This window comes from Eulemur rufifrons, chromosome 2 (genome assembly GCF_041146395.1).
Source record: "Eulemur rufifrons isolate Redbay chromosome 2, OSU_ERuf_1, whole genome shotgun sequence".
In the NCBI taxonomy this organism is placed as follows: domain Eukaryota; kingdom Metazoa; phylum Chordata; class Mammalia; order Primates; family Lemuridae; genus Eulemur; species Eulemur rufifrons.
Window position 1 is genome coordinate 8,199,949 of NC_090984.1, and position 20,460 is coordinate 8,220,408.

At 52.6% G+C, this 20,460-nt stretch overlaps 1 protein-coding gene across 2 annotated transcripts; it reads left to right on the top strand.

The window, feature by feature from the left end:
- The first annotated feature begins 4,147 nt into the window (after positions 1-4,147).
- LOC138389085 (cytochrome P450 4F2-like) lies at positions 4,148-19,281 on the top strand. Of its 2 annotated transcripts, none has more exons than XM_069477256.1 (12): positions 4,148-4,351; positions 7,377-7,515; positions 8,939-8,992; positions 9,085-9,212; positions 10,427-10,548; positions 11,245-11,515; positions 11,859-11,925; positions 12,122-12,251; positions 17,762-17,895; positions 17,991-18,055; positions 18,212-18,294; positions 18,608-19,281. In XM_069477256.1, exons 1-12 carry the CDS (start codon positions 4,148-4,150, stop codon positions 18,783-18,785), a joined length of 1,575 nt encoding a protein of 524 aa, XP_069333357.1. In that variant the 3' UTR covers positions 18,786-19,281. The 2 variants fall into 2 exon arrangements, with proteins under 2 accessions (XP_069333357.1, XP_069333354.1); XM_069477253.1 differs by having other exon boundaries at positions 4,148-4,345; positions 7,371-7,515.
- The last annotated feature ends 1,179 nt before the right edge of the window (positions 19,282-20,460 follow it).

Below are 20,460 nucleotides of genomic sequence, written 5' to 3' on the forward strand. Positions count from 1 at the left end.
TCCTGACCTCGAGTGATCCTCCCTCCTCGGCCTCCCAGAATGCTAGGGTTACAGGTGTGAGCCACTGCGCCTGGCGTCATGTCATTTATTCATGTAAGGAATTGGAAAAGCACCCAGCTTTGAGAGTCCCCCCCACTCCCGGCGTTTAGTGACAGAATCACAGCTCACTGCAGCCTTGAGTGACTGAGCTCCCGATACCACACCAATCTTGCAGGCAGCAGGAAGCAGGAGGGGGACACTTGGGAGAGAGAGTGTCCCAGTTTTCTGTTAAGGCAGGTGACCAGAATCACTACCTAATCTTTGACTTTTCCACGTGGGACAGTGTAACAGAGGGAACGGCCTTAAAAAGGGTGAAGATGTTTTATGAGCTGTCTCTTTAAAACTCTCCCACTCTTTTTGGGATTTATTTATTTATTTTTTTTTTTTTGTTGAGACAGAGTCTCACTTTGTTGCCCAGGCTAGAGTGAGTGCCGTGGCGTCAGCTTAGCTCACAGCAACCTCAAACTCCTGGGCTTAAGCGATCCTACTGCCTCAGCCTCCCGAGTAGCTGGGACTACAGGCATGCGCCACTATGCCCGGCTAATTTTTTCTGTATAAATTTTTAGTTGTCCATATAATGTCTTTCTATTTTTAGTAGAGACGGGGTCTCGCTCTTGCTCAGGCTGGTCTCGAACTCCTGACCTCGAGCGATCCACCCGCCTCGGCCTCCCAGAGTGCTAGGATTACAGGCGTGAGCCACCACGCCCAGCCTCTTTTTGGGATTTAAAACCTGCATCCCTGCCTCAGGCCGGCGGTCAGGAGGGGCAGGGGAGTGTCCTTTGTTCTTTGTACCACAGGAGGTGGCTCAGGAACTGTTCCGGTGGAGGTCTGGGTGGAGGTCACGAGATTGTCTTCACCCGAGATGGGTTCGATCAGAACCATCCACTATAGTTAAACAGCAATAGCCCAGAGCTGAAAACCTTTCCTTTAAAAGCTCTGTATTTCTGCTTGTAGTTAGGAAAATCGGTGCTTTAAGATGGGAGTCTGCCATTTTCCTCATTGGCCGGCAAATTAATAAACCTCCTTTTCCTTCACCTCAAACCACTGTCCATGGTCCTCTTGGACCCCAAAGACAAGGACAGCTCTTCAGGGAAGATGTGGCAGCTAGGTAGATTCAGTCAGTGTCAGATGATCCTGAATCCATACTACGATCTGAATGTTTGTGTCCCCCCCAAATTCATACCTTTTAATCTGACCTCCAATGTGGTGGTATTAAGGTGAGAGTCCTTTGGGAGGTGACGAGGTCATGAGGGCTTTGCCTTCATGAATGGGACTAATGTCTTTAAAAAAGAGATGTGAGGGAGTTTGTTTGCCCCTTCCACCATGGCTGGACACAAAGAAGATGCCATCTACAAGGAACGTGCTCTCACTAGACCCTGAATTTGCTGGAACCATCATATTGGATTCCCAGACTCCTGAACTGTGAGCAATGCCTTCCTGGTGTTTATAAATTCCCAGTTTACAGTGTCTTGTCATAGCAGCCTGAGTGGACTAAGACAATCCACGTCACCATGGAGTTGCACTACCGAGGTCGGAATCCCAGTCTGTATTTACTAGCTGTTCGGCTTGGGGAAAACTTCTTATCTCTCTAAGCTTCAGTTCTTTTACTATCTAATAGTGTCCGCCTTACTGGGCTGTTGTGAGGACTGAACATGCCAGTATGTATAACATAGGAGCCAAATATGTTAAGAATTAATAGGTCTGAGGGTTAATTTCCTCCCCCTCCCTCCTTTTTGCATTGCAATTTAAATTTTGCAATGGTTGTAAGTCACAAAAGGTAACTTTAAGTTTTGGGGAATGTAGTAACCTGCTGTTGAAAAACATTCATTAGAATATTCAGTAAGTTCAAAGCATCCGTAGTTAGGATGTGGGGACACACACCTGTAATCCCAGCACTTTGGGAGGCCCAGGTGGGAGGATTGCTTGAGGCCAGGGGCTCGAGACCATCCTGGGCAACATAGGGAGATCCCACCTCTACAAAAAATTTTTAAAAAACCAAAATAAAAACAAAAACAAAATATCCATAGTTAGATCTGAGAAATTGCAAGGTTCTGTGGTGTGGAGCTGGCTTTAGAACTAAAAATAATTTTTTACTTTTTTGCCATAGAGACAAGACCCAGACTTTATTTTCATCTAGATGTTCCAGGAAGTGGAGGTCGCGTGGGTTTTCAACAGCGAGAGGAGGGCAGCGGGGTGGGAAAGGGGCCATTCCTTTCAGCACCAGGGACAGCGGCCCACAGGGCCTGGCCACCTTGTTGCTGTAGGGGCTCCCTGGGATCAGAGTCCAAGGACTGAGTGCCTTTCATTCAGGGGCCCATAAATGGGGTTTGAGCCAAGCCATCTGCACCCCGTGTTCCGGTTCGTAACCTACGATGCTCTCCGTCGTCCCACATGTCACACAGGTGGAGTCAGGAGGAAAGGAAATGCGAAACCGCAGCCAGCGTGCAGCCCGCACGCTTGTCCTGGAGAGACTCCAGGCTGACTCCGGGGAGGTGTGTCTTCTTGGCGACACAAAATTTAATGTTTTAATGTTTAAATTTATAGCAGCTCTGTGTGAAAACAAGCAACGGGAAGTGTAGGAAATGAAGTGTGTGTACTCCAGTTCTACGTCCCTCCCTTCCGATGTCATATGTGAATTCTTCTGGAATTTTTTATACAAATGTACACGCACAGACACACACAGGCACTGACACATTTTATATAGAGATGGGAGCATCACTCACGTATCATTTGAGACTGGCTTTTCCCTGCTCCCTCTGCTTTGCTGATGCAACACTTGCTAAGCCCTGTGAAGCTTCATCAGGCCCATTTTGCAGACGTGAATACCAAGGCTTATAAGCTGATGGGTCCTGGCTGAGGCTGGTCACGCAGAGTGACCTCCACTGCTGCTCTGACTCACTTGCCCACTGCCTGCTTTCGGGTGGGGTGGGAGGGCCCTTGGAGAGAAGCACCAGCCTCCGTCTTCCCTAGGTGACCTCTCCCCACAGCACTCGCTGGGGACATGGCGTCAGTCAGGATGTGTGATTTGGCAGCTGAGAAGTTCCTTGTTGGATGAGAAACCACTGGAGAGACTCCAGCTTCCTGAGGCTGAAGAAATCCCTGCCTGAGACTTCCTGCTTCCCAAGCGGGTTCGCTTTCTGCCTCCTGGCCCCTGGTCTGGGATCCATGCGCTGGACCTCCCCCTTGCATGGCTGCAGACACCTGCTGGGCTTTGAAGGAATCTCTGATACCTGCTTCTGGATTGGATAATGGGCCAAATTTTTCTTCCTTGGCTGGTTTCCCCAGGGACACCGACTGCCATCAGGGCATGGGTGTTGCAGGAGCAAGGACACACCGGCTTGTGCACACCACTGGGCACGTCACCCCTTGGTCAAGGAGGTCCTTTCAATCACACAGCCCTCACCCCCTCTTCTTTTGCCTCCCACTCAAGGACGCCTCCTCCTGGAAGCCCTCCTGTCTCTCTCACTGTGTGTTCTTGATTCTCTATGTGGCCATGGCCCCTCTTTCTACCAGATGTTTCTCCTTGACAGCAGGGACTTGGACGTTGCACCCCCAGTGCCTGGAACAGGGCCCGGCACCGAGCAGGTGCTCAGTGAACACACAGCTGTGGAAGCGCCTTGGCAGGTATAGAATTTTCTCCTGGACGTCCGACCCCCAAATCTGAGTGTTCTAATTGTAGATTCAGCACTGCAGAGTCATGGGAGCCCGGTTCCCGTCCAATTTCACCCGGATCTGGCGCCTCAGGCTGTTTGAACGCCTCTGTGCCATGCCCTTTGCTTTTGGTTGGCCGCTAGGCAGGGACAAGCCGGGACTGGGTGGCCCAGGTCAGCCCCTTTCAGCCTTGTCCAGGGTATAAGAACAGACCAGGGACATAGCAGTCCCAGGAGGAGGGGAGAGGAGATTGTACGGGAAGAAGACACTCCTGACTGTGTCTCTCTGTCCCCTCACTCTGCCTCTTCCCCTGGGGTCCCTGGGTCTCCCTCCCTGCTCTCAGCCCCTGCGTCCCCATCTGTGACCCCTCCCACCCCTGCCCCTCTGCACTGGCCCTGGAGCCCCCTTCCCTCCCCTGGGCCTCAGGAACTCCCCCTGCACCTGTCTGCCCTGCAAGATGCCACAGCTGGGCCTGTCCTGGCTGGGCCTGGGGCCGGTGGCCGCCTCCCCCTGGCGGCTGCTGCTGCTGGTCGGGGCAACCTGGCTCCTGGCCCGCGTCCTGGCCTGGACCTACGCCTTCTATGGCACCTGCAGCCGCCTCCGCTGTTTCCCGCAGCCCCCGAAACAGAGCTGGTTCTGGGGTCACCTGGGCCTGGTGAGTGTGGCAGCAGGACGGGACTGGGGTGTCAGGGTGGGTGGACGTCCCCAGGGCCGGGAAGGGGCTCAGGGAGCCGGGGGTGGAGGTGGGCTGGGGGCTGGGATGGCAGGGAAGCAAGGGCGGCCGAGGGGAGCCCCTCCTTCCCACTGCCCGACCACATCCCTTCCTCCCTCCGCCCAGCCCACGCCCCATGCCTTTCCCGTTCGTGCCCTTCCACGCCCCAAGCCTGCTTCGGGTCCAGTTCTGCCCGCCTGTTCCACAGTAGTGCACCCCTCTCTTACTTGGGGGCTTCCAGGGCGGGCTGCACAGAGCAGGGACCCCGCTCCACCCATAGTCTCATCACTGGACTTGAGGTCTCCTCAGAGGCAGCACTGACCGGGCCTGACCCCTGCCTGGGCCATCCCAGTCGGCCTCAGGCCAGATTCTGCCTCTCTCCGGCCAGCGGCTTCCCCCCAGGGATCGGCTGCGACCCCTGCCCACGGCACAGCTGGGCCACGGAGAGAATCGCAGTCTCTCCCCACCCCGTTCCTGGGCAGCTTCCTCCTCTCACCCTGTCGTCCAGGGTCCCTGTTGTCCCGATGCGCCCCAGAGCCCAGCCTGGAACCCCCGTCCTCATGGCTCCTTGGAAAAACCTTGGCCTTGGATGCGATAAACCACCCAGCTCCTCTGAGGCTTCTCTGCAGGGGTGCAGGAGAGAGTCACAAAACGAGACAGACAGGTGACATGTAAATTCCCACCCGCCCCCTGTGCAGGGCACCTCTTTCTGCACCCAAACTGCCAGCCGGCTGGCTCTGCCGTCCCCTCGTGGGCAACAGGCTGTGTTCACTCCCTGCCTCTATTTCCCCGCTCACTGCTCCCCTGCTCCTCAGCCCTATCGTGCTCCCTTGAGATGACAGCGACCTCCAGGCCCCCAGATCCCATGGATCCCTCCTGGCCCACCTCGTCCGTCTCCCGCAGCTCTCTGACTGTTGGCTGCCCAGTCCTTCCCCGCACCTCCTGTTCTCCCTCTGTCCTGGATGCACCTTGGTCCCCAGAGGAAGAGAGCAGGAGGAAGCAGAGATTCCCTCTATCTGCGCAGAATCCAGACAGACAGCTCATTGCCAAGGCCACCCGCCTCTGGAGGCTGCAGGGGGGACGGGCTGTGGCTCCTTCTGGGGAGGTGACAGCCACCTTGCATCCACCCCACAGAGCAGGGTTTGAGGGTCCTGACTCAGCTGCTGTCCACCTAGCCCCAAGGTTTAAGAGGTGGGTGGGCCCATCTTCCTCCTCCTCAGTCTGTGCCACCCCGACGGTGCCTGGTCTGTTGCCAACGCCACTAGGACCCACCTGGAACACCTGGTGGTGGGGCCGTGACACAGTCTGAAACTTGACGGCCCCTCCCTGCCCAGCTCGTGCGTGGCCCCTGCAGAACCCAGGGCCCCTTCCGCTCTGGGCGCCTTGGTCACCTTTTCCTTTCTCTCACTGACTTGCCAACCCCCCTGTGGGGATCTCTGGGGAGACTCAGCCCAGGCTCTGTCCTGGAGGCACCCCCAATCTTGGGGACCCAGGGCTAGAGAGACTGAGACCCCCCCAATCTTGTGTGGTCAGGGCTGGTTCCATGGAGAGACAGGGGCTGGGGGAGCCCCGAGGGGAATCAAGGTTTCTGCCGTTGGGGCAGGCACGCAGGCTTCCTGGAGGAGGGGTTGTTGGAAGTGGGTCTGGAAGGATGAGTAGGAATTTTGTAAGCAAAGAAGAGAAAGTGTGTTCCCTGTGGAGGGGTAGCCCGCCCCACGGCCTCAGGCTGGAGAGTGAGCACCTGGCTTTTGAGCAATGAGGAGTTTGGTGCCCCTGGAGCAATCAGGGTCAGAGGCAGAAAAAAGGGGAAGGGGAGATAGGGAAGGGAGTGGATTCTGAGGGCCACCGGGAGCCATGGAGAGTGTGTGAGCTAGGGAGGGGAGATGCCAGCTGAGCCTACACATGCCTGGTTTCTTCTCTTGCCCATTCAGCTTCTCCCTCTTTCTTCCAAGCTCCCTCTGAGGCGCCTCCGTCAGTAAAGCGCTTGCACAGGCATCTGCCATTCAGGCTTTGCTTCCGGAGAGTCCGCGCTAAGATCATGTCCCTTTGTCCTTCAGTGTCCTCTCCCACTGCCCCGCTGTCTCTGCTTTTGTTCCCGGACTGGCGTCCACCGTTTTCTTCCACTTCCTTCTCTGTCCATCCCAGTGTCTCCTAGGTCCTTCCCAGCTGCATCCAGCCAGGGCACCGTGTAGGGGTGATGGGAGCATCAGGGGCGGGGAGGGGACACAGTGTCCCCCGGTGAACTCCAGCCCGGGATGCTGACCTGTCCCGGGGCGGTGCAGCCAGGCTCTGGGGAAGGGGCGCGGCTGCACCTCCTCCCAGCTCACTTGCTGCCCAGCCGGGAGGCATCTGGCCAGAGCTGGTGGCAGGCGGCCGTGCTGGGGTTGGGGGACAAAGGAGAAAGTGGGGTGGGGTGAGATTAGCTGTGAATTGGGGGGTGAACGGTAAGTGGGCTGAATGGTAAGGTGTCGGGGGGATGGGGAGAGACAGAAACAGAGCGAGGGAGACAGAGGGGACAGGGGGCGGGAGGGGAGGCCACAGAGCAAGGAACAGATAAACAGGGAGTGAAAGACACACATACCCGCACTGATACCCACACGTCTATCTACCTACCAGTCACCTATGTACCCATTTCTCCACATTTCCATGTCTTCACCTCTCGTTTATGTCTATCTAGCATGTCTACCTGTCCATCCTGTTGCTCTCTCCATCCATCCATCCGTCCATCCATCATCTACGTATCCATCTAGGGAAAAACACACAGAAGAGGAGGGTGAGCGACAAGAGGTACATAGATACAGACACAGACAGAGACAGAGACAAGCTGACTCCACAAGAGGTGTAGACCAATAATCCAGGCAGAGGGGCCGAGAGGGGTGGGGGTGTGTGGTGGCCAGGGGGCTGCAGTGGGCGGTGGCAGCGTCCGAGGCTCCCTGCCAGGCCTGGCGTCAGCCTTGACCATCCCCAGGCCCAGAGCACTGAGGAGAGCATGCGGCTGATGGAGCATCTGGGCCACTACTTCCGTGACGTCTACCTCTGGTGGATGGGGCCCTTCCACCCCATCGTGCGACTCGTCCACCCTAAGTTTGTTGCCCCCCTGCTCCAGGCCTCAGGTATCTCTCCCAGGAGCCTATGCCCCCGGCCTCTTCCCTGCCTCTGCTCCCAGCCTCTCCCGCCCCTGGACAGGCCAGGCTGAGCAGGGAAACGGAAACAACCAACAGAGAACATGGCTGTGCCACCAACCTGCTGGGTGACTCCAGGCAGGTCCCCGGCTCTCTCTGGCTACTGAGGTCTCTTTCAGTTGTGAGTAATGGAAACTCAGCCTCATGTGGTCTAAGCAAAGAAAGAGAAACTATTGACTGTAAAGGCCAGGAAGGGTGGCCTTCAGGCATGGCTGGATCCAGGTGTTTAGACAATGCCACCAGGATCCTGTCTTCATCTCTGAGTTCTGCATCTCTCTGTGATGGCTTCACTCTCAGGCTGGTAAAGGTGGGTCTCAGAAGCTCAACCCCCATGGAAAATTCCCGTATTTACAGGATTCCCTTAAATTTGCCTGGCCCAGGTCACAGGCCCCCTTTTGAGATGGGCATTTCCTGGGTAAGAAAACTGAGGCTTAGGGAGGCACAATGACCTCTCAAGGTCGCACGGCATACCGAGGCCTCCATCTTCATCCTGTGCACTCTCTGCTGCCCCAGCTGCCTCGGCTGGGAGAGACCCTAAGCTGAAAGGCGGTTTGGGAGGGAGGGGGTGTCCGGAGGAAGGTCCGCCAGACCCCCAGATTGGTAAACTGTGTCAGGTCAGCCCTGGGGGCTGCTCTAGGGCTGGAGGGAGCTGTGGCAGCTCACCGTGGCGGGCAGAGCTCAGCGTCTGAGGGGGTGGCATCCTCTGGTCTCTTCGAGGACAGAGGAGCCCTTGACCGTAAGCACTTAGTACTTAGCGTGGAGTGGAGCAGGACACTGAGCAAGTCTGGGTCATGTCTGGGCCACACCCGGGACACTAGCAGGTCCATATTTAGGTCCCATCTGGGGCTCATTGTGGGGCAAGTTGAGGTCACGTCAGACCATTTCGGGTCCGTGTCAGAGCATGTTGTGTCATGTCATAGCAGGTCATGTATGTTGTGGCCACGGTCAGGAGCATGCCGACACACGTCAGGCCATGTGCCACGTCCCAGGTCCCTGTCAGGAGATGCCAGGGAGTGCGGAGGCAGGCAGGGTGTCTTAGGTCCCTCTAAAGGTGTCTTGTAGGGTGTTGGGCTGTGCGCGGGTGTTGCAGAATATGTTGGACCATGTAGTAGCCGTGTCAAGGCATGATAGGGCATGCTGTGCTACGTTAGGGCGTGTCATGCTTACTGTCAGCTGCAGCCTGGCCTGGTCCCCCCCACCCGGGTCCTCCCTGTTTCCTCTGCCCTTGGCCTCTCCCTGCTATGCTGGGCTTGGAGCGGGGCAGTGCAAAGCCCTGACTGGGACCCTCCATCTCCCACCCTAATCCCCTCCCCTCCCCCTCTCCGTGTGCCCTGATGGTCCTCATTCACGTCAGCTGCCTTCACACCCAAGGCTATGACTTTCTATGGCTTCCTGAAACCCTGGCTGGGTGAGTAACCACAGGTGAAGGGATTTTGGGACACTCTTGGGGACCAGGGGAAGTTGCTACCCAGGCCCACCGCCCTTGGCTGCCCCTCATAGGGGATGGGCTCCTGCTGAGTGCCGGTGACAAGTGGAGCCGCCACCGCCGCCTGCTGACGCCCGCCTTCCACTTTGAAATCCTGAAGCCCTACGTGAAGATTTTCAACAAGAGTGCCAACATCATGCATGTGAGTCCCTTGAACCCAGGGTCCCAGCTGGAGCTTTGGGAAAGTGGCGTGACCTCGGACAGATCTGGTCTGAAATTTTGGCTCTGCTGGGTGGCTTTGGGATCACTGCTTTTCCTCTTCGAGACTTGGTTTCTTCATCTGTGAAACGGGCAGAACAATTCCTACTTAAAGAACGGTCAAGTTGATGAAATGGAGACCTGTATCTGGCATGTCGTGGGTGCTCAGAAGGCAGTGATTTCTAGTCTCTCTCACAGAAGTCCTGTAAACTTAAGGTAATAGTGACGAAGATTGCAGGGTAGCTCTTTCTGCAAGACAAACCACTTTAAACCTCACTGGCCTTGGTGGGTCGACTGGACTCTTCCATTTGCCCCTTATGTTCCAGGAGGTTAGCCTGGGCTTGCTAGCATGGTGGAGCCTGGGTTCCAAGAGGGGGATCAGAAACACTTAGTCCCTCTTGATGCTTGCTTTCGGAGCTAGCATGCCGCCATTTTGCCACATTCTGCTGGCCAAGGCAGGTCCCAAGTCCAGCTCAGCTTCGAGGGATGGAAACAAAGGCTCTACCCCCTAATGGAAGGAGCTGCAAATCTCATGGCAAAGGGGGAGGGATGAAAAATTGAGGACATTTCTGCCATCACGTAGCCCTATGCTAATGATGAGATGACAATGAGAGCTAACATAGATTGAGCACTTGCTGTATGCCGGAGACCATACAGCAATTCCATGATATATGTTGTCTCCGATTTAATTTTCACAACCCTATGAGGTAGAGATGACTGTGATGGCCACATTATAGATGAGAAAACTGAGGGTCAGAGAGGTGAGGGAGCTTGCCCCAGTTCACCCAGCTAGTAAGTGAGCTAGGAGTGGTGGAGCAGGGGTTGGTTTATCTGGGACCAAAGGAGGTCAACTTAACTGTTACTGAAGATTTGACAGGTGGGACCTGGGGGAGGGCAATGAGTTGACCAAGGGCACTCAGAGCATAGTAGACAGAGTTGGAACTTGAACTCAGGTCTCCTGAGTCCCAGCCTTGGGGTCTTCATCTCCGAACAGTAACAGCTTCCTCTCCCACCCAAGCCTGGTCCTCCCTGGGGGTGGGTGCCTGTGGCAGAGGACCAGGAGGCTGCTTCTGGGGGAGTCTATCCTGGTGGTTGGGGTTGGGCAGGGGCTCAAGGGAGCCAGGGACCAGCCTCAGCTCTGTGCCCTTCTCTGGCCAGGCCAAGTGGCAGCGCCTGGCCTCGGAGGGCAGCGCCTGTCTGGACATGTTTGAGCACATGAGCCTCATGACCTTGGACAGTCTGCAGAAATGCATCTTCAGCTTCGACAGCCATTGTCAGGAGTGAGTCCTTGCCCAGGGTGTGGGGACGTGCGATTAAGTGGACGAGGGAGAGCGGACCAGAGCCTTCCCAGAAGAGGCGGGAAGCATTAAAAGCAGGGAGGGCAGAGAGAAAGAGCAGTTCTTCCAGGTAGGTGGAGGCGTGTGCGTGAAGGCAGGGAGGCTAGGACGAGCAGAGCATGTGGAACAGGTGGTAAGGAGACGCCATGGAAAGGAGGTGGAGGGTCGGCACTGGCTGGGTCTTAAGGACATGGACAGCCAGGCAGAGGGGTAGGAATTTTGTCCTGAGGTTCCCAGGGAGCCATGGAGGGTGTTTGAGCAGATGAGAGTCTTGGTCCGAGCTGAGCTTGGACATTTGGCTCTACAGAGGATTGACTGTCATGTAGACGTGAGGATTAGGACCGTGGAGAGGAGGAGGTCTGAGCTCGGTGGAGAAGATGGGGAAGTTTTGGGAGAAACTGAGGAAGAATGGGCAGGACTGGATGTTGCATAAGAGAGAGAGAAAATGAGCATGATGCCCAAGCTCTGCCCTGGGGACCTGGACATGAGGCAGCTCACAGAGAGTGGAGGTGGAGAGAGAAGTGGGCGTGAGGCAGCGTCTTCTGGATGGAGCGTGGTCCGGGGATGCTGTCTGGGAGGCGCTTCTGGGGTTCTGTGTGTGTCACGTAGCTGCTTCCTCTCTCCGGCCTGGTCCTGCAGGAGTCCCAGCGAGTACATCGCCGCCGTCCTGGGGCTCAGTGCTCTCGCAGTGAAACGGCACCGGCAGACCTTCTTGCACACGGACTTCCTGTACTACCTCACTCCCGACGGACGGCGCTTCCGCAGGGCCTGCCACCTGGTGCACGACTTCACGAATGCCGTCATCCAGGAACGGCGCCACACTCTCCAGAGCCAGGGTGTTGATGCCTTCCTCAAAGCCAAGGCCAAGTCCAAGACTTTGGACTTCATCGATGTGCTCCTACTGGCCAAGGTGGGGCCCTCTGGGACCTGAATTCAAGAGGTGGACTAGACATTGATGTCAAATATCAGATCCATGAACTTGTACTTGATCCACAGGGCACTGGGGAGCCGTGGAAGGTACTTGAGGAAGGGCGGGACAAGTGAGAGATAAGTTGCAGAGGTGACCGTGTAGTGTAGAAGGTGCCTGGGAGGGGCAAGCAAGAGGCAGGAGATCAGTTAACAAACATGGGTGACAGATCTGGAGATGACAATGGCGGCATCCTGCTTGGACGATGGGTCTTCAGGAATGTTTCAGGTTAGACTCAGGTGCCCTCAGAGCTGGTGTGATTAGGGGTTTTGCCTTCTGTCTTCAGGATGAAGATGGGAAGGAGTTGTCAGACGAGGACATACGAGCAGAGGCTGATACCTTCATGTTTGGGGGTGAGCGTCCCAGTGTGGGACCACAGTGGGGACAGGGGTCTCTCCATCCCAGGGATGCAGTGGGTGGACCCTGGATCACTCCATTCTGCCCATCCTCCCCCACCCTCGTCCTCCCTGAGAGCCTCAATGTAGGGCGCTGTCCACACCCGGGTGCTGGAGCAGCCCAGAGACTCAAGCCTGCCTGGCTGCCCCTCAGGCCATGACACCACGGCCAGTGGTCTCTCCTGGGTCCTGTACAACCTTGCGAGGCACCCGGAACACCAGGAGCGCTGCCGGCAGGAGGTGGGACAGCTGCTGAGGGACCGCGAGCCTACAGAGATTGAATGGTGAGTGCAGGTCCTCAGGGCCTGTTCCTGAGCCTGTTATCATTGGCTCTGCTGCCAGGTGGGGAATCGGGGAGACGGTGTTTGCTGACTCTGCCATTATTGCCTAGTGGCAATAGGAGCAGAGCCCAGAAGCAGGGCCTGGTACCCCGCCTGGCTAGCAAGAGAAAGCTTGCAGGCTTTGGGGAAGAAAGTTCTAGGAGTGCATATTTATTGCCCAATAACTTGCTATGTGACGTTAGTACAATCAATCCTCTTTTCTGAGCCCCTTTCTTTTTAGTAAATGGGACACATTTCTACCCAACAGGGCTTCTTGGAGATTTAGTGACAATGTGTATAAAACATATGCCACCCAGCAGGTATGCAGTAAAGAAACTGCTCCTCCACCCCCTGGCTTTTCTGTCTACAGTTGCATTTCCCCCCCAAGACTTCACTCTTTTTGGTTTTTGTGCTCGCCTCTAATTCCCACGTTATAGTCTGTTCCACGGATTCACGGAGATCTTAGTGGGGAAAGGGCACCATCTCTCCTTTCAGTAGGCACGTCCACACCGCCTGCCCTTTCCTGACGTGGTGCCCAGTCCCGTCTTAATTCTGCGTGGCTGGGCCAGGAGGCAAAGCAGGAGAGGCTGGGAGGGAAGCAGTGAGCACAAACTCACCACGCTGGGCATGGGGACAGGGCAGCGCTTCCACTCCAGGGGACAGCCGTGCAAAGGCCAGGGTGGAAGCATCCCCGAGGGAGCCGGTGTGTTTGGGGAAGTAAAAGTGTCTGAATCCTTGTGAAATGCACAATGCGAGGCACAGAGAGGGCCTCCAGGTGAGGCTGGAGCTGGCAATGGAAGCCCCTCTTGGAATGCTGTGGAAACCATGTAAAGAGATTGGAATTTAGGCCAGGCGCGGTGGCTCACACCTGTAATCCTAGCACTTTGGGAGGCCGAGGTGGGAGGATCGCTCCAGGTCAGGAGTTCGAGACCAGCCTGAGCAAGAGTGAGACCCCCATCTCTACTAAAAATAGAAAGAAATTAGCTGTACAACTAAAAATATATAGAAAAAATTATGCGAGCATGGTGGCACATGCCTGTAGTCCCAGGTACTCAGGAGGCTGAGGCAGGAGGATCACTTGAGCCCAGGAGTTCGAGGTTGTGGTGAACTATGATCATGTCACTGTACTCTCGCTGGGGTGACAGACCAAGACTCCACCTCAAAAAAAAAGAAAGGGAGCTTGGACTTCAACATGAGGTGTGCCAGTTCTAGTCTGTTGAGCAGTTGATACGAGATCAAAGGTAAATGTGAGCAGAGAGGCTGCTGTTAGGGAGGTCAGACATGGTCAGGCACTAGTGAATGTTCATGCTCAGTCATTGGCTGGGGCCTTTCCAGGACACTGTGGCCTTGGTTGAATGGTGCAGCAGAACTTGAAGACCCTGTAGCTGGGGGCTGGCAGCTCATTGCACTTCTTGCAGCTGGACAGAACTTTTCTTTTCTTGAAGAGCGTTCCATGACTAACATAGGAGGCCAATGGGGAGCCACGGGAGATGTTTGAGCAGGGGAGGTCCAGGTCAGATCGCGGTATCAGAAATATCTTTCTGTGGCTACAAGGGGGAAAAGTGGAGGGGATGAGTTGGGAGCTGTGAGTCCAGGGGGTACATTCTGGTCCAAGGGCTGAGGGACGGAGAGGAGGCGTTGGACCAGACGAACACTTTGGAGGTATTGCCATGAGCCTCCAGGCTCTGCTCAGCACGGCTGTCCTGTTTCTGTGCTGCCCTCACCTTCAAGGAATCATGCACTTGGTAAACACTGAAACAGCACGAAAGGGCTACGATGCGTATAAGCTCCCTCTTGTGCCAGCACCCCAGCCCCAGTCCTGCCTCATGGCTCCCTGGGTCCTTCCAGTGTCCGTCTCTACCCACGTGCGCCCGCTCAGTCTGCCTCCCCTCGTGCATTCGTTCTCTCGCTCTGTTTCCGCACAGCTAGCAGTATACACAGAGCGCTCAGGTGCGCACTGACAATATAGCTTTAGGATGTTTTCAGTTTTCCAGCATGACGTTGGAAAAATTAGTTTTGAATTGAAAAGACAATCAGAGGAACAAGTTTCATTTTCCGTTTTCACAAAAGAAAACATTACAGGGAAGATTAAGTCCACCGTTGTTATCCTCTCCTTCAAGCCTAATCTTATCTGTTTCATTTGTCGTAAGCCCTTCTAGGCCTTTCCCTGGGCAATATAGTCTACATATATATATGTATACACGGTCACTTGTTCTTTTCTCTCAATGAGTGTCTGGGAGCTCCTCCTTTCTGCGTGCTACGTACCAGTCCTCAGTTTACCCAGCTCACCCCTCTGTTGAGGACGTTATGTGAACATTTTCCATTATAATAGATATTGCCAAATTGCCTGTTAGATCTCTCTACTGATTTAGCCCCCAGTTTGTGATGGGACTGGTGATCTCTGGTTCCTCCTTTCTGCTAGTTGTATAAATTTCCATCGTACTGGTGCAGCATAATGTATGAAAACTTCTCTCCATTGATGGACATTTGGATAGTTCTGAGCCTTTTGCTGTAAGAAATACAATGCAGTGAACATCCATGTACGCTGACCATGGCTTACACGTGTGAGCACCATTGAACAACAAATTCCTACAAGTACAGTTGCTGAATCAAAGATCACTTGAGTTTTATAGTTCAATAGCTCTTGGAAAATCCACTCCTACACACAGATTTTCAGAATACCCATTTCCTTATATCCTTCACAACAGTTTTCTCTACGACACTTTAAAACATCTGCCAATCTAATGGGTGCAATATAAGACTTTGCTATTTTAATGAATGTCACTTTAAATATGAGTCAAGTTGAGTATTGTGTTCACCATGCAGTTCTCTTTTTCTGTGAAGTGTCAGTTTGCATAATTTTCCCTCCTTACTTTGGGATTTTCTAGTTTTTTTCCTTACCAATTTATAAAATCTCTTTAAATATTAAGAAAATTATTTATTTTCTCCATTATGCAAAATTCTTCCTTGGATTGTCTTTGTATGTTTGGTTTTGCCTTATTTATTTTGGTTTGGTTCACTTATTTATAGTCACATTTATCAATTCTTTCATTTATAGCTTCTGGGGTTTTTTTCCCCCTAAAAAAGTCAAGCTTGGAAAAGCTTTCACACTCTAATAGTAAAGTGTAAAACTCTTTTGTGTTACCCTGTAATGTTTTTATGTCTTTTTAAAATATTTTATTTAATATTTTATTAATTGATATGTAATACCTTCCCCCTATGAAATCTATCTTGGAATAAGTACTGAGGTAGGAATCTATTTTTTTCTCAAAATGGCTAATGCATTATCTCAAAAGAATATAATGACTATGTTGTACTTGCCTTATGATTTTAAATAATAGCAGATTCACAATAAGCTAAATTTGTGTATTAATTTGAGTTTGCTCCTGGATTCTAGTCCATTCCATTTATTTATTTGTCATACATAAGCACCAAGAAGTCTTCGTTATCACACTTTTAAAAACATTTTCGTATTTGATCAAGTTGGTCCTGTCTCATTAGTTTGCTTTTACAATATTTTCTGAGTTCTTACTTTTCCATTTGAACTCTAGGTTGACCAGTTCCAAAAGTACTCTTGAAACTTTGAATTCATTATTTTTTTGGCCTCAGCTGTCAAGAAGAGAGTTTACCATACTCCTCTGTTCATGGTCCGTTCTACTCATTTTTCCATGCAATTCTTATTTCTTCCAATTTTATCCCAATACCCCACTTCCAGCCCTGCAACAATATGATTCTAGAGAGATAGAGCCTTTTATCTGCAAAATTTGTTGTTGGAGTGGATGTAATTGAAGATTCCAAATATGTTACTACATCACAGATCTTGTGTTGGTTCTTAAAATTTTCAGAAATGGAGCACTGTGAGTTTATCAGCCATTCATGGTTCTAAGTACAATGAGTTTATTGCTTAAACCATCCTATGATTCTTTCCTCCCTCACCCCTCAGCGCTGGATCCCTTGGATTCTCCCGTCTCTCCAGTGCAATGAACATCTTTGTACATGTCTCTTTGTCTCCGTGTCTGAGGGTCTCTCTGGGATCTGTACGTGGAAGCCAGCTCGCTGGACCATAAAACACACGTGGTCTGTCCTTGGCCGTGCACTGGCCGTTGCCCTGCAGAATGGCAGCTCTTGTCCACACCACCGTCAGTGCATGAGTTTCCTCTACCCGCATCCGGAGCTAACCCTTAGCATTGCCTTCCTTGCTAACTCTTGCTGGAATCCATGTGATGTGACGTGTCATTGTTAGACAATTTTCATTTCCCTGATAACAAGCGACTTTGAGTACCTCCTAATATATCTCCTATTTGGGCTCCCGTGAGTTCCTGGGACATATTCTTTGCTGACTTTTCTGTTGGTTCACCTGTCCTTTCTCTTGTTGATTTGCAGGAATATCTTACCTATTCAAGACATTGTTCTAGAGCTATATATTCATGGTAAATATCTCCTCTGAATCACTCCTCAGAATGTAATTTGCTCCATGGTTTCTTTTATTGCACAGAAATTCTTAATTTTCATGTATATTTTTTGTTTGATCTTTCTGCTTGTGCTTTTGGGGTGTTAAGAATTCCTACTCCTAGGTCACAGAAATATCTCTTATGTTATCTTATTTTAGCTTTGTAGTCTTACCTTTCTCATCTAGGAAGAGACTCCACCCTGTGTACAGAGTAGACAAGCGTCTGATCTTTTTGTGGCCGCATTGCCAACTGTCTGAGCGCCTTCCACCAAGTATCCATTGCCCAGGGGTGTGTGGACCCTCCTTTACGAGATGCTAAGTTTTCACCTATCACGTGCCTGACAGAAAGCTCTCTACTCTGTTCCATGGACCTGTTCTTCTGTTCTGGTAGCGGTACCACAGACTTAAAAAAAAAAACTTTTATGTCATTTTTAGTATAATGCTATGCCTTTGTAATAGGTCTTAATATGTGGTGGACTGTGTTTCCTTTCTTGGATCTTTTATTTTTAAATTGATCTAACTCTAGCCAAGGTTTGTTCTTTCCAATCAGAATAAGGATGTGAAATTCTAAAGCAAAATGCAGCCTGATATTGACTGGATTGTGTTGAATATATTGATTATTTTAGAAAGAATTGACACTTTTATAATATTAGGTCATCCCACCCTAGAGTGTGAAGTGGACTTTACTTATTCAAATAAACTTATAAGCCCTCGTGGAGAGGCCCGCCAACCCTGGCTTTTGTTACTTTATTTTGTAATTTTTAAAATGTTTTCATGCAGATGCATTAACACTTTTAAGGATACCCTTTACTTGTGTTTTGCTTTTGCTTGTATTTTGCTAAAATTACCAGGCCAAGTTTTCTTCTAGTGCTTTTGTGAGTTTGATTTTCTGATGCTTCCATCCTTGATTCTTCCGGAGTTAATTTTGTTGTATGACTCAGGGTCAGAGGGAGGTGAGAGGGTCTCACGGGGCAGCGGTAGGGCTGTGTTCGCTCCCTGGATAATCGTTGGGGGTGCTCCTTAGGGAGGACCTGGTCCAGCTGCCCTTCCTCACCATGTGCGTCAAAGAGAGTCTGCGGCTGCACCCCCCAGTCACTGCCATCTCCCGCCGCTGCACCAAGGACATTGTGCTCCCAGATGGCCGGGTCATCCCCAAAGGTGCCCACAGGGGCAGGGGGAGGAGGCTCCTGGGCAGGGTGGTGGTCCCATCAGGCAGCTTGGACCTTGTCCTGACTGTCCCTTCCTGCCGACAGGGAACGTCTGTACCATCAGCATCTTTGGGATTCATCACAACCCGTCAGTCTGGTCGGACCCTGAGGTGCTGGCCCTCCCCCCTTCTCCATCCTGGGACCTGGGGAGGGGGAGGGGTCCTCACTGGTGAAATCAGACACCCCCTCTGCTGTGCCCACATCTGTCTTTTCTGGGGGTGGCTGTGATTCCTGAGAGACCCCACTCTGTCTTGCCCCGTCCCCAGGTCTATGACCCCTTCCGCTTCGACCCAGAAAACCCCCAGAAGAGGTCACCTCTGGCGTTTATTCCCTTCTCGGCGGGACCCAGGTGAGGCCAGCGGGGGTCAGAGGCATGAACGGGGGGAGGGTGGTCCGGGTAGCGGCCTCATCAGCGCCCTCCCACGTCTGCACTTGTGGCGTTCTCAGACCTTCTCCCGTCTGCTTCTTGAGTTGGGGGCTGCAGTCTGAGCCGGCGTGGGGGGATATACCAGCCCACAGGGGGGTCCCAGGCACCGTTAGGTCGCTCCTCTGCCCCCCACGCTGATCTGGGTGGAGGGTGGGAGCCCCGGGCCAGGTTCCAGGCGCGATGGGGCCCGCATGGGGGTCCTGGGTGCCGTCACTGTCCCCACCTCCACCCCCAGGAACTGCATCGGGCAGACCTTCGCCATGACCGAGATGAAGGTGGTCCTGGCGCTCACGCTGCTGCGCTTCCGCGTCCTGCCCCACGACACGGAGCCGCGCAGGAAGTCGGAGCTGATCCTGCGAGCCGAGGGCGGCCTCTGGCTGCGGGTGGAGCCGCTGAGCTCAGGCCAGCAGTGACTCAGCGCTGCAGGCTTAAGACCCACTCCGACCCTCCCACCTGCCTTTGCAGACTCCCAGGAATAAAACCGCTGTCACCTGTGCCTGCGCCTCACCCAGAGCCAGCAGGGGGCGCGCGGGGACTGCAGGCACCTGCAGGTGGGATTGGCTGGTGGAGGCGGGGTGGTGTCCCTGAGCCCAGGAGCCTGACTCACTCTCTGGCTGAACACAGGGCTCCCACACTGATGGTGGGTTCTCCCAGAGTCCAAGGATGGACTATTTTCTGTGGGCCAGAGGGAGCCATGGGAGGTGTTTGAGCAGGAGAAGGACCAGGATTAAAGAGGGACATAAGAGGCAGGTTTGAGGCTCTTGAGTCACAGAAGCAAACCCACAGAGGCATTACAGTTCTACTACCCTGACCTTGTGTCTGATCTAAAACACCCAGTCTTTTCTCTCCTAAGTTTTCTTCACTGTGTTTCTGTGGTTACTAAAATACTATGTTTATTAAACATAATCAGCCTGGTTGCTTTATAGCGTGTGTCTGATCATTGTGGTATCTGTGTCTATTATATTGCCTGTTGTTTCTGCTGGTTTTCACTCATGGGGTCAGCGATTTTTGTCTGTCTGGTTATCTTTGCCTTGGTATTGGCTGTCATATTTGAAATAATATTTTTACAATTTGAATTCTGTTAAAAGAAGTTAAAGGCTTGTGGGGTGCAAGGTCACTAAGCCAGTTTAAATTTAAGCTGAAATCACACGTTCAGTCTCCTCCACTTCAGTTTACTCTCACCCTGGGAGATGGAGCCCTTTGAGGGTTCCTCCTAAGTGACTGGGGTCTTATTTCAAATTCCCCTGCTTCTATCACCCCTGGGCTTTGATATTTTTCCCCTCTCATCATGAAGCTGTTAAAACAGAGTTTCACATTTTCTTAATTGAGACATGCTCCTCGTGTGAAAGTATAATTTATGTATATTTTAGGTTTCTGTTTTTCTTTTTTTATCATGTCTTTGTGATTTTTACATTTTATTTTCATGTCATTTATTTATTTATTTTTGAGACAGAGTCTTGCTCTTTTGCCCAGGCTAGAGTGCCGTGGCGTCAGCCTAGCTCACAGCAACCTCAAACTCCTGGGTTTAAGCGATCCTCCTGCCTCAGCCTCCTGAGTAGCTGGGACTACAGGCATGTGCCACCATGCCCGGCTAATTTTTTTTTTCTATATATATTTTTAGCTGTCCAAATCATGCCTTTCTATTTTTAGCAGAGACGGGCTCTCGCTCCTGCTCAGGCTGGTCTCTAACTCCTGACCTCGAGTGACCCTCCCTCCTCGGCCTCCCAGAGTGGTAGGGTTACAGGTGTGAGCCACTGCGCCTGGCGTCATGTCATTTATTCATGTAAGGAGTTGGAAAAGCACCCAGCTTTGAGAGTCCCCCCCCACTCCCGGTGTTTAGTGACAGAATCACAGCTCACTGCAACCTTGAGTGACTGAGCTCCCGATACCACACCAATCTTGCAGGCAGCAGGAAGCAGGAGGGGGACACTTGGGAGAGAGAGTGTCCCAGTTTTCCGTTAAGGCAGGTGACCAGAATCACTACCTAATCTTTGACTTTTCCACGTGGGACAGTGTAACAGAGGGAACCGCCTTAAAAAGGGTGAAGATGGGCCGGGCGCGGTGGCTCATGCCTGTAATCCTAGCACT